The sequence below is a fragment of the Verticillium nonalfalfae genome (genome assembly GCF_003724135.2).
Source record: "Verticillium nonalfalfae strain VnAa140/NRRL 66861 chromosome Unknown scaffold_72, whole genome shotgun sequence".
NCBI lineage: Eukaryota > Fungi > Ascomycota > Sordariomycetes > Glomerellales > Plectosphaerellaceae > Verticillium > Verticillium nonalfalfae.
The window spans coordinates 24,080-36,668 of NW_021167297.1; the positions used below are offsets into that span (position 1 = coordinate 24,080).

Here is a 12,589-nt window from a genome sequence, read left to right on the forward strand (position 1 = left end):
TCGGCGTTCAGCGAGCACTGCCGGTAGTCGGAGCAGTGGTCGTCACTAATTCAGGAAGGACAAGGCAGGCAGGCAGGCAGGCAGGGAGGCTGGACGAGGGGTTCTGAAGCGCACCAGGAATTTCATCAGCGCACCAGGAATTTCATCAGCGCGCGTGTACTGTGTCGGAGTATTCTGTCTGATAGGATGCTTCCCCCCTTCTCGAGGGGCTCCTTTTTTTTTTTTCTGCAATGCCAAAGTGCCAAAAGAGACACGTCGTTCAAATGGCTCAAGCCAATGGCCTGACAGTTTCGATATGTTCCCTCTGGTCTGGATTTCTCTGGTCAAGATATCAGCCAAGGCATCCCCTGTGTGACTTTGAACCTATGTCAAGCTACAGCATGCAACAAGCAGAAGAAGAAAACAAGGTGGAAACATGGTGCGGCTTTCTCAGGCAAGGTTCTGCCTCTCCTGAGGCCGCCTCCTCGCTACCCAGCCAGCAGTCCGGGCACGGTGTCATCCGGCGGGCGGGCGGCATGGCTCCTATATATGTGACGGCCCAATCGCCGCGTTTAGCTCCGTTTGTCCACCGGAGACGCTGTGTACCGGAGACTATCGACACCTTACAGCACAAACTGTGCAAACTGATTCCCCGCCACCCCATGGCCGGAGGCGGAGAACGGCATGCGCGGATGAGACGGCACGCTGCTTGCATGGAGGGGGCCAGTATCCGCAACACGCGATGCAACTTGGTTTTTCTTTCTTTCTTTGTTAGTTTCTTTCTCTCTCTCCTCCTTTCCGCCACCACCCGCTTCTCGCAACACAGCCCACGAACAGTGCAGGATCAGCGCGGCATCCACCGTAGCAAGGGGGTAGAGCAGGCTTGTGTATGTATATGCATGGTCCCGCATGCAGAGGCTGCAGCCGATCGAAATTCTGCTCCGTCTGCCTTGTCTCGTTTTGTGCCGTGCTTGCGTGCTTGCGTGCTTGCGGTGCAGAGTATGTTTGGTCTGCAAGGCAACCTGGCCACGGTGGTTTTACGGGGGGAGGAAACCAAGGTCGACCTGGTAGCTGGAACGGAACACCCCCACTCTGCAGGTGTCTTCTTTCGAACTGTGTACTTCCGTTTCATATGTCGACTGCATCAGCTCTTTTTCATGTTCCCCAACCGACTATAAGGGGGGGCGGGCGATGTGGGTGCGAGCTATTGACATGGATCTGAGGGCTCTGAGTCGTGTTGGCGCGACCAGCTTGCTGCAGACTCCCCTCTGTAGGTTTGACGGGGCTCACACGCAAACAGGCGAGATGTGATCAGTCGGGTTGTTGGCATGACTCTCATTCGACAAGCAAACAGAAAAAAGAGACAAAAAGGCACACAAATGAAAGATGAGAGGCACGAGCAAGGCCAGCCTGCTATTTACTTGCCTCGCCTTAAGGAGCCCTGGCAAGGCTTTGCGGTGCAGCCTGGCCGCGTGCGCCGACGATGGTCGTCAAACAACAGACGCCCCCAGACTCAAACCCATGGCCTAGGCCCATGGCTGAAGAATCGCTCGTTTCTTTTCCCGCGTTCGCGACGCCCAAGACAGAACTTGGAGTTTATCCACAACGCAATGGGACCCCGGTCACCAGGCTCTAGCATAATTTACATTGTCACATGGCCTTGGTAGTATCATCCTCAAGCCCTCGCTCAGCCTTTTTCTCACTCTCCCCAAGATCTGAACCTGGAACCCCCTCTCTTCCCTCGGCAGTCAGAGCCTCCAGCCGGAAGGAAGCGCCAATCTGACCAGAAGATCAACTGCAACCCACCCTTGCTGGCTTGACACGATTCCCAGATATCTCCACCAGCATGACGGGAACCCAAGATCTAGCTAATCAAGGGAATCGTGGGGCGTCCCCCCCCCCCCCCTCCCCCAAAGAATGGGAACGGGAATGATGGGTGTGCGCGATGTGATCTGAAAGGGAGGGGGGTGTTACTCCAGCCAGCTTTCTGTCAATTCTCAAGTTTTGCTCCCGAAGAAGAATGACACCCCCCCCTCCCTCCAAAAACCGGGGACGCCAAAGTCTAAAACACCAGAGGAGGGGAGGGGGGGGGGGATAAAAAAATCCTGGTTGAGATCGGAGAGAAGGTTGAGGAGAATTCAAGACTCAGGCCCAAAGAAAAAGTCCGGTCCAGGCAAACGAACCCTGGCCCGCGGCTGCTCCCGGGGAAAGGGGGGTATCCACTCTCTCACCGGTCGGACCGGTGACCGGGATCAGCCCGCGCTAGGTGGGGTCTGCTGCCCTATTTCCCTTACAGTACCACGGTTTGGGCGGGGTACAGAGGAACAAACACCATGGGCGATGCTTCGGTGTCCGCCCCCCCCCCTTCTCTCCCTTCTCGCCCTGCGCACATCCACCCGATCATCCCCATCGACAAGGTTTTGAAGGGAGGGGCGTGGGTCAAGCGCGGCTCCTTCCGCTGGGTGTGTACCATCGCGCCTTTTCCTGCTCTGCCGTGCCCCTAGGATCAAAAACGTGATGGCGTGTCGCGCGGGAGCCATAGCCCGGGCCAGATGGCATTTCTGATATGCGATGTATCAAATCTCGCTCTTTTCCGGTCGTCGCGTGTCTAGTGTCTGGCGATGAAGTGGAGTTGTCTCGATCCCACGACCTGCGGTTGAGTGATCCAGAGATGCGTCTAGGCGTGGCCATCATGGGAGGGACCTGACGTAATGGTTCTGTTGCTGCTTTGCTTGCTTGCTTGCTACTTGGCTCGTCACGAACGTCACGTCACGTCATGTTGGTCTTGGTCGCAGGTGGCCCGGCTGCCATGGAGTTGCTCTCAATGGAACCTGTCATTCTTCGTAATATTGGTCGGAACGCCAGCCGGCGCGCTTTGCAAGTATCCTGGTCACACTGTAGTCGCGGAAATCGTGGCTCAACACAAACAAGCCTTGTCATTTGGGAAGGGCCTTGGTGGCCGCCCCAGCCAGCCCATCGTGCCCATGGCAGTCATCAATTCATCAAGCAATGAACCGACACATCCAACGTCCTGTCCGTTCCGCCGGAGTCTTCCTGCAAATGAGTACCTCAAAACATAAGCCATACAGCCGATTATACGTGCTGCTACGCCTCCTTCTGGCTCGCGTCACGCTCCCCCCCCCCCCCCCTCCGAGATAGACAGAGCAATGGAAGAAACTCACAAATCATTAATCCCTCTCGTTCCCTTTCCTCCGCTCCCTTGCTTGATATGGGCGCCCGTTCTGTGGAGGACCAACTAAACAAACAAAAGCAAAACCGGTTACCAAACAAAAACCAAACGCAACTAAGACGCTCGTATCGCATAGCCAAATGTGACGTGCCGTCGGCCCGCCCAAGTGCGAACCTTCGCACGGCAGACAGAATCGCCCCAACCCACGGGTTCGCCCAACCTTCCAAACAGGAGGAAACAACAAAGTTCAGAACGCACAATCTTGATCGCCATGATATGTAGGATAACCCTGCGCCTGGTATTTACTGGTGTTGAGGAATCAGAAGCCCCGCCGGAATTTATGCTTTTTGCCGTCCCTCCTGGTGATGAAAACCTGACTAGAAGGACCGAAATTATTGGAGCCGAGGCAGCGTGTCAGACTTGACGCCGGCATTGGACATGGACCGTCCATCATGGCCTAGTGTGTACGTGGGGAAACCCTGAGAGCCTTGTACATGGCCCTGGTTTGCAGTTGTTCCGGATGGGAACATACCACCCTGTTCAAAGTTTCCCCGCGAGAGGCCGTCGTATTGTGCTGCAATGAAAGGAGTTTGGGCGAGTGGCACGCCAGCATGATTGTTGAATTGGCTGGGCGGAGTAGGCGTCGACGAAAATGGGTAGATAGAGGCCGGGCCAGGCGCTGTTGTCCCTGGCTGCCACGACTGATTGTAGATGCCCGCAGACTGTGGGTTGGCATATTCGGTAGGTGAAGTGTAGAGCGAAGCCCTGCGGTGGCCATCTTGAGGGCCAGGGCCGATATCATGCATCGGTATACCGCTTGACGAATGAAGTCTTTCGCTATCGACAAAGTGCTGGTCCGCGTGCATGCTGGGCTGAAGCAGCTGCTGCGTATACGGCGCACCTCCGCGAGGAGGCAGACCATCCATGTACGAGCTGCCCTGAAGGCCCCCGGCAGGGCTGTGGTCGTGACTTGAACCGTGCATAAGGGTGTCATGGGTCGCAGTGGATTTGGAAGGCGACGTGCTGGAAGCCGACTGAGGTTCGCACTCATCCTTGACGGGAGCACTGTCATCGTGTTCCGACATGCCAGCCCCTGGAAATCGCTCTTCGGCCATGACGAAGACCTGTGTATCCGCATCTTGATCGGTTAGCGTGCATCATCACTGCGGCCATGGTCGGAGGGTGAAATACCTATCTCTCCATGCTTGTACCGCTGTTCGCTGAGCGCAACCTTAAAAATCTCATCCAGATACGGCTTCTTCTTGGCGTTCTTCTGATTCTCCTTGGCAGAGAAAAACATGGACAAGGCTTCCTCTGTCGCTTCCTTGAGTTTTTCGACCGTAAGATTCATCTTCTGGATAGATGGGTGCTGTTTTTCGTTGGGCTCCACTATCATTCGAAGAATGTGGCACAACAGGTAAACACGTTCTGTACGGGCGTTAATAGGCAGACTTTTTTTGAGGGGGGGGGGGGGGTTCACGGGGAGGCTGTTGTGAGCCATATACCTCTTTTGTAAAGATGATCAGGCTCTTTGTGCCGAACCTTTTCTTCCTTCGTCGTGCCCCAGGGTTTCGGCCACCAGTCCGGTGCCTTCTCCTCTTGTCCAGTGTAAGGGTGGTTTGTCTGTTTCTTGGGCTCGACTACTTTGACCCAAGCTTTGGCGATGAGCTTACAGGCTGTCTGTTGGCAGTTCCTGAATCGCTGGTCGTAGAACTTCCTCACCTCATCGGTGTCGCCTATTTTTAGCCCCTTTGTCACAGGGCCCATCGTCACAGACGGAATGTCGCTATCGTCATCGATGGGTCTCCGGTACGCCCTAGCCCTCTTTCGCGGTTGAGAAAAATCGTCAGAACCGAATACCTCGCTGCCCTGTCGACGTCTCTCTGGTGCGCTGGATCCATATCCTAATGGCGCTTGCTGCCTGTACTGTTCACTGGCATAGCTCAGTTCAGGATCATCGTGCATGGGGCCAATGGCTGTGATGTGTAAGTACGCGTGGCCGAAGGGTTGCATGTTAACAAAGACGTACCGCCCGCGTCTGCTCTCCTCACTTGCTGTCGAAAACGATCCATGTCGAAGAATGAACTGGCAGAGCTTGGGTGGTTTCGACCTGGGCCGGAGAATGTTTGCGTGGAACCATCGTCGAGTATGGCAGCCACAAAGTAGTGCCGCGCAGGAATGTTGCAGTGTTCTCGCAGAGCCTTCTCAATGTCCTGGAGTAAACGAAGTCAGAACGGTCCAGTGTTTGTTGCCTGTTCAATCTCACAAGAGGTGGCCGACGCGTATCATTTAGTTCGTGATAACGCCCTTCATCATATGTCGTCTCAACACTCCGGTCTTGGTGCTGGTGCCATTGTGGCTGATGTCGGGGGAAGGCCTCTCTTGACCAGTCACCCCGCACATTGACCATGATGACAGCGAAGTGAGTTCAGGCGACTCCGCTCCGGGTCACTCTGTAACGAGAGGGTCGTTGTTCGATCTGCCTTTAAGGAACAGCAAGCGGAGCAAGTATGCACTCTGTCGTATCTGTTGGCGGAGCTGAGCCAGAGGCGACTTGGATACGACGTATGACTAGGTCGAGTCAGACAAAAGTGCTAATCTGTGAGGAAAGAACCAGAGCATGGATTGGCTTACTGCGCTCCCGCTGCAGTCGGATGTCGGTTGAGGCCCGGCGGTGTGAATCAGAGGCCGATGTGACACCAGGTGCTCAAGTTAGGCGGAATACGGCTTGTGCGAGAAAGAGCTGCTGTCGCAAGTACTGCGTTAATGAAGTTCGCGTTTATGTAGTCCGATGACAAGCGTGTGCAGAAGATAGAAAGAAAGAGCTGCGTCAGAAGGATGGCGAGCTGTCAGTTAATTATCAGACCGCTCCTGTGGACTTTGTGGCCGCGGTTCCGTAAAGAAGAGTGCTGACAGAAGTTGCGATGTGACTGTTGACGCGGGAGTGAAGTTGCCGGACGGGAGCCCGCGTTGGAAGGACCGGGGGCCTTGAAAAGGAGAGCTGATGTGCAAACGCAGCGCCCAGCCGAAAGGCCAAATTGCTGGCAGAGGCTGTTGCAAGGGCTTTTTGTCCGGTGGTGATGGACAAAGAAGCACAGTCTCTAGCTGTCAGAGGTGACAGGAGCTTGGATTTCGACTAGCAATGGGGCGTTCGAGAGCAGAGTTCCAAGGTGACTGATCAGACTGGGCGGCAGAGAAGTGTTGTTGAGCAAGGCTTTACAGTCCTGTTGGCGTGCAGTGTGGTCTGAGACATCGGGGGGATGAGCTCTCCACTGGTTCACGTCCTGTCTTAGTGGCTTTGGCTAGAAAGGGTCCTGTGTCGGCGTGGTGAAGGCTGATCTAGGATGAAGGCGATGGTGAGGTGAAGATCGAGGCGAGGTGAGTGGACGACCAGCCAGGTATGACAATATGTCGGTTGTTTGAGGCTTGGGGCAGAGTGACTTGATCCAGTGCCAGTGCTATCGATCTCCACACGTCAGCGGCAGAGACCAACCTTGGTACAGAGGGAGCCGCAGGGGAGATGCTTGCGATGGAATAGCAAACCGAGACGATTCAGAGCACGATTGGGCGATCGACGTGACTCGATGAGCCAACGAGCAGACGCAGCTGACGAAGGAGGAGGGGGGGCCCAGACGCAGTCTCCCGTAGACGGACAGTGTCTGCTCAAGACACGGGCAAGCTGCTGGAGACAAGATTCGATGCGAGGACGGATAGGTGGATGGCTTCCTGTCGAGAAGGGCAATCAAGAGGAGGTGGGTGAGCAACGATACCTCCGACGAGACCGATGTAACACCTCTCTGCACTCATGCGCCACGAGCTGCGGTATGCGAACGGATGAAGGAGATCTCACGCAGCGACGGTTGGAGGGGAGGAAGATGGCGACAAGATTTCCTGACACGAACCCGATGCCAGTGGAGAAGGATAGGGTCCTCTTGAACTCGGTAGAGAGGGAATGGTCAACTGGCTCGACTGGGAGGTATCCATACTCGAGGTACCTGCTCCCTGCCTTTTGTGATAGATGACAAGGGCGGTAGGCATGCAGAAGCACCCTGGTCTGGCGTGTTGATAGGATGTGGAGAGGGGGTGAGGGGGTCCAGAAGCAGCTCCCCAAGTCCGTCCAATACCGTGCCTCGGGTTCCAACCAGGTGGAAGACTGCGCCTAGATTGCCCACCACAAACCGCTGCAGGCGTCTGCTTTGGATCTTGTTATGGGTATTCTGTGCAGTCAGTGGCTGACCATATCCAGCGTCCAGCGACCGTCCAACGAATTTCGGAGAGCCACACTTTGTGAAAGTATGTGCGTCAAGTGCGTGACGATGGCATACCGTTCGTTGCGTTGCGCGTAATCCACAACCCGCTTAAACGGTAGTCAAATGTGCTGGCCGCCGAATGGCAAGCCATGGTGTAACAATCCACATGCGTCCTCGCCCTCTTCTCCATCCTTTTCGCCAAGCCTCCGGACTAGCACTGGCAACCCAGCTGTCCAGCTGCTGGGCAAATGACGCATCGCGTAGGTAAAGAATGGCCACGGGGGAGAGAGAATGCCGTGATGCCAGCTGGGAAACGATTCTGAGAGTCCATGTCCTACACCCCAAAGACCAAGCGAATCTAAAACTGTTGCAAAGTACCCATGAGGAAGAGAACACACCAGTGAGGTCTTGCGGGCGCTCCGAAAGAACTACATTGATGAGCATATCGCCCATTGTGCCTCAAGCCACAGGTCGTCCGTCCCTGTAGCTGCGTCTTTCGCACTAAAATCAACGAGGGGACAGAAGCCAGCTGCTTACGACTCCAGGAAGAGCCAAAAGGGGTGGGGGTGAACAAGAATTATGAAAGGTGCGTGGCCGCATGAAGTGTGGGAGAACAACCCATGTCGTAGTGCAGGGGTTTGAGTGAGACAAGTGGTGGGTCTAGTTGGGATGGCGCATCGGTCGGCAAGAGCCTCGCCAGCCATTCGAAGGTGATAATGCTTGGTGCAAAGTCTTGATTGCATCATTCTCATCGTCCGCAGTAGTAATTGCTTTTTCTGCTTTCCTTTTCGGCTGGCCGACCCCTCATGTAACCACGAGGTAGTTTTTGAGTACCTACAGGCACGGACTATCCAGTCGCCGGGCCAGTCATGTCGCAAGTCGCCATCGAAGTGGGCGGGTTCGTGAGCTGTGGTAAACGGAGACATGGGGTATCTACTGGGAATTCTTTGCTGGCCCAAGAGGTGCTGACCCTGAACTACCGCGGTGCGAAAGCTCCGGCATTTCACGGTTGGGGCATTTGCGAGACCCATGCTAGAAGCAAGCCAAGGACACCGTCCACTTCGAATTTTGAACGGACGCGACGCAAGGGACGAATAAATAAACTTGCAAAGTTTGCGTTTGATCGATCCTAATTCGGCCTTCAGGTGACTTGTACTCTGCTTAGGTTGTCGCCCCAGGATCTTGCGAGAGCACGCGGTTTGAACGCTTCAGGATCTTGACCAATGACTCTGGAAACGCCTCGTGTCTTTCGTCGTACAGTACATTCGACACTAGCCGCTAGACATTTCGTTGAATTGCTTGGATCGCAAAAGAGTGGCCCCCTAGGCACTGGAAATTTTCAAGGTCGCCAGACGAGAAACATGTCTGCTGTAGACACAACTGGTAGTGGATTGATAAATCGGCGACGATACCAGTGGAACAAAACCCATGATCGACGGGCGTGTCCTTGGCCCAGGGACGGGACGAAGAGCGGGAAGAACGGGCATGACGGGCGCCGCCCACCCCAGGTGACGCGCCCGGGAAGAACCTCGCGGTAGAGGTCGGCGGACGAGGCTCGCTAGGGTGTATCCGTGCCTTCCTAAACCAAAGTAGGGGCTCTAAGGGGCCTTGAGATAGGCTAAGCGGGAGGGTCACGGCCGCAGCCGCCGCGCGAGCGTCCGTCGGGGTTCCTCGTTCGCCTCAGCCTGGCTCTTCCCCAGCGAACTGTTTTGGTCGAGTTTCGTGTGCAAGCAACTGTGGGCTACTGGGCGCGAGAAAATTCCCAACATCGGCATCGGTCTTGGAACGGCCAATGATGACAGCGAACGACCAAAGAAGGCCAATGATAGCGGGATAACGAACAGTCAATTTCTGAGCCACCTTCGTTAGCTACAAATCAAGGGTGGGCAGACAGTCCTGCTGGCCGAACGTAAAGTTGACAAGCGGAAGAATAATTTCTGGACCGGACGTCTCTCGACTGCATCGAAGAGTGTTCGGACCACACGTATGTGGTTTTGATATTCGAGCAGATTAAATAAATAAATAAATAAAAAAAGGGCTGAACCAAGTGGCAATGGCCTCATGGCCGTGTAAATCTTTGGAGCCCACGCTCAAGCTGTATGTCTGAGTTGCGTGGATGGTGTCTCTCCTGTAAGGTAGACAAGTGAGGGTGGCGGCCACGCATGCTCCTGCTACCTTACATGGTACCTACCTGGGCATGCCACAGGCAGGTGCGAATTGCCCTTCTGCCTCTGCCAGCTCCAGGCGCAGGCGTTCAGGGCCCCAGGGCCCGCGCACATCCCCTAGTCAAGGTCCTGTCTGCCTGGCCTGGGTCTTGGCGCACTTCACCTGGCGGAACACGACAGGGCAAGAACGAGGTGGTGGGGGTCGCTACTGGGGCGTTGGCTTGGGCTTAGGCGTGGGCGTGGGCTTGGGCGGGGCGGGGCGGGGCAGGTCTTGCCTAAAGTGCTGTTTCTCAATCAACCACTCAGGGAAGCTAGGCATCTTACGAGCAAAAGCGACGGCAAGGGCTTCTTTCCCTACACTCCCCTGAACCTTAAGGTGGGTTGGCTACAGGCATCGGGGGCCATTGGGGCCTTCTTGTCCCCGCCAGTGGTCCTCTGTCGGCCGATACAGTGGATACAGCGGGCTTTTGGCCGACTGACTCTGTTACGGCCTCTCCTCTGGCTCCCCCTCTCCCCCTCCACACCCCTGGGCCAGAGCTCGCCCGAACGATGACGGGCAGAGCCGCAGTATATGACAGAGATCCAGTGCAATCTCATTAGTAGTAAGTAGTTCCACGCAGGGAGGGAGAGAGGCGCACGGGTGTCACGGCTGCTCAGAGGAGATCCCCATGGATAGCTGAAGGAGACTAACGCAGTCAGGTGGGAAGGAATCGAAATATCTGGAGCACCCCCACCGAGCATGGATATGACCCGACTTCACAAGCTAGCTCATCATCCAATAACTGAATAGAACTTGGTCCCCCCCAAGACCCCAAGCCTCGGCTTCGAGGTTGACCTTACCTGACTGGACTCGATACTGCAGCATACCCTTCAACCCACCCCCTTCGATCAATCTCACCTATAGCACCTTGAACCTTTTTCCTCTAAGCGAGGGAAGATGCTCACCCACTGGATGCGGGGCAAGCCAAGTTGGCATTGCAGGGGCGACTGGCCGTCAACACCACGGCAAGCAGGCCCTGTCGGTTTGGCTCTGTTGGATCGTTCCTTCCGACTCTCATAGCCACAACCGTCCTGTCTACATGGAATACCCATCTCTCGGGAAGGCAAGGTGTCGGAGGCAGGTCCCTCACGGCGTGAACTGATCAGCTACATGTACTCGGGTGGAAATCTCGACTGGCGCGGTCAAGTGCCGGCCTCGGTGTTTGCCCTCAATTCGTTTGCTGGAGGGGGGTTAATTGTCCGCCTGCATTGCATGCCACCAAGGTACATCTGTCCCATCTACTTCCCGCAGGTACCTGGCCTGAAGTCCAAGTCAAACATCATGCACCTCTTATCACGTCTGTCGATCATCAACATCTCAACCTTGGAAACTCGAATTGGCCTATGCCAGGGCCTCAAACACCCCCCGTGCGCTACCCAGGATCTTGCCAGTTCAACCCCCCCTGGACCCATGCTCACACCCATCTCATCCTCACTCTTGTCTATGTATGGCAGCATGATCGCCCCGACCTGGCATGCCTGCCTACCTACGAGAGCCAATGCTGCACTCTTTCGAGGTCAAAGTCGAGCCCGCAGCAAAGCTCAGACGTACATCACGTCGCACAACAGCACAGCAGCCGGTGATCCGGCCGCCCCGACAGCAAACCAAACGGTTCTGGGCATTTGCACGGCCTGCGCCTGAAGCCTCCACACATGGTCGTCAGGCTGGCACAGACGGTGATTCCCCATTGTCAACGAAGCATGTACCGCACATCCGTGGTGTTTCCACGTGCACCAGTAATACTTGGTAGACCATCCATCCTGTACAGTTTCCGGATCTTCCGCATGCAAGGGGACTGTGCCTGTTGATGAACACGACCAATTCTGCATACGACTGACGCCCGCTGAGATGAACAGAACAAGTGACCAGAACACTAGACAACCAGCCTTCTTCCACTGCTTTCAGCTTCGAGCTCGCCGCCATCTGCCCGATGCTTGGTACATGAGGAGCCCTGTTCCTACCGATCGCTAGATGGATCGCCGATGCGAAGGCACGACGATTACCCATCATACCCTCCAAAGTCTACGTTTGTCTCCGTTCGAGTCAGTTCACCATGCGTCAGTCGCCGTTACAGCGGACGATGATCCCTTCAGATGGAATTCCTAGCTCCCTTTTTTCAGCTCTTCCTCTGACTTTCCCCACAATCTCCTCTACTACCATTTTTCGCAGCGGGGGCTCCACTCATAGCCGCCTGTCATCTCAACTCTTTTTCGACACCTCCGACGTGCGCAGAGTCAGGCCTGTGCTCCAGACCAAAAAAAAAAAAACACAACACGACATCGCGAAGCCTCTCGGGAACACCATCTAGATCGCCCAGCTAGACAGGGCCGTCGGATCCCCCGCTGAAATCTTGCCTTGGGCTTCTCCCCTCGAAGCTGAAGCTTGTCTTCGAGTTGACACCCCCTGTAGCCCGTAGCACATCGTCTACGTTGAAGCTGGCTGAAGAGTGGAAGGTGGAGTGGCAGAATGCCCTCTTGTTCTTGCCACTCCCATACCGAGGGGCTGATCCAGCTTGGAGAGCCCTGTACGCCAAGGATAGCGGCGCCTCGTGGCTACGTTACCGTCTGAGTGGGAATGGAGACCTGCCAAAGCCAGGATTTTGCTTCTCTCACGTTCATTTTGGGTCGTCAACAGCCAGTCAGCCAACGGGCTCTGTTTGCTGGCTGTCAGACTCCCAACGGCCGTTGGTTGACGCCAATTCAATGCAGGCTACCCATTCATTTGGACCGTTGGCCCCGAATCGGGATGCTTGAAGGCAAAGGAGGGGGGGGTGAAGATGGGGTGCCAAGTATACCAGGCATATCGGGCATCGTTATCGGCTGGGAATGGCTGCGAATGTAATTTGATATCGACTCTCGAGGTGACATCGAATTTGGACATCCTAGATAGGCTGCTTCAACAGACTTGACTCCCGAGGATGTCTTTCTGCCCTATTGGCAAGTCGGATCGAAGCAGAGCGATAGAG

General features: G+C 55.4%; 1 protein-coding gene across 1 annotated transcript; it reads right to left on the reverse strand.

Moving 5' to 3' along the window:
* Nucleotides 1–3,561: 3,561 nt before the first annotated feature.
* Nucleotides 3,562–5,579, reverse strand: D7B24_008279 (uncharacterized protein; the record flags this gene model as incomplete). The annotated part of the gene is made up of 5 exons (XM_028642369.1): nucleotides 3,562–4,307; nucleotides 4,361–4,597; nucleotides 4,675–5,145; nucleotides 5,199–5,382; nucleotides 5,436–5,579. 5 exons carry the CDS (start codon nucleotides 5,577–5,579, stop codon nucleotides 3,562–3,564), a joined length of 1,782 nt encoding a protein of 593 aa, XP_028493815.1.
* Nucleotides 5,580–12,589: the final 7,010 nt, after the last annotated feature.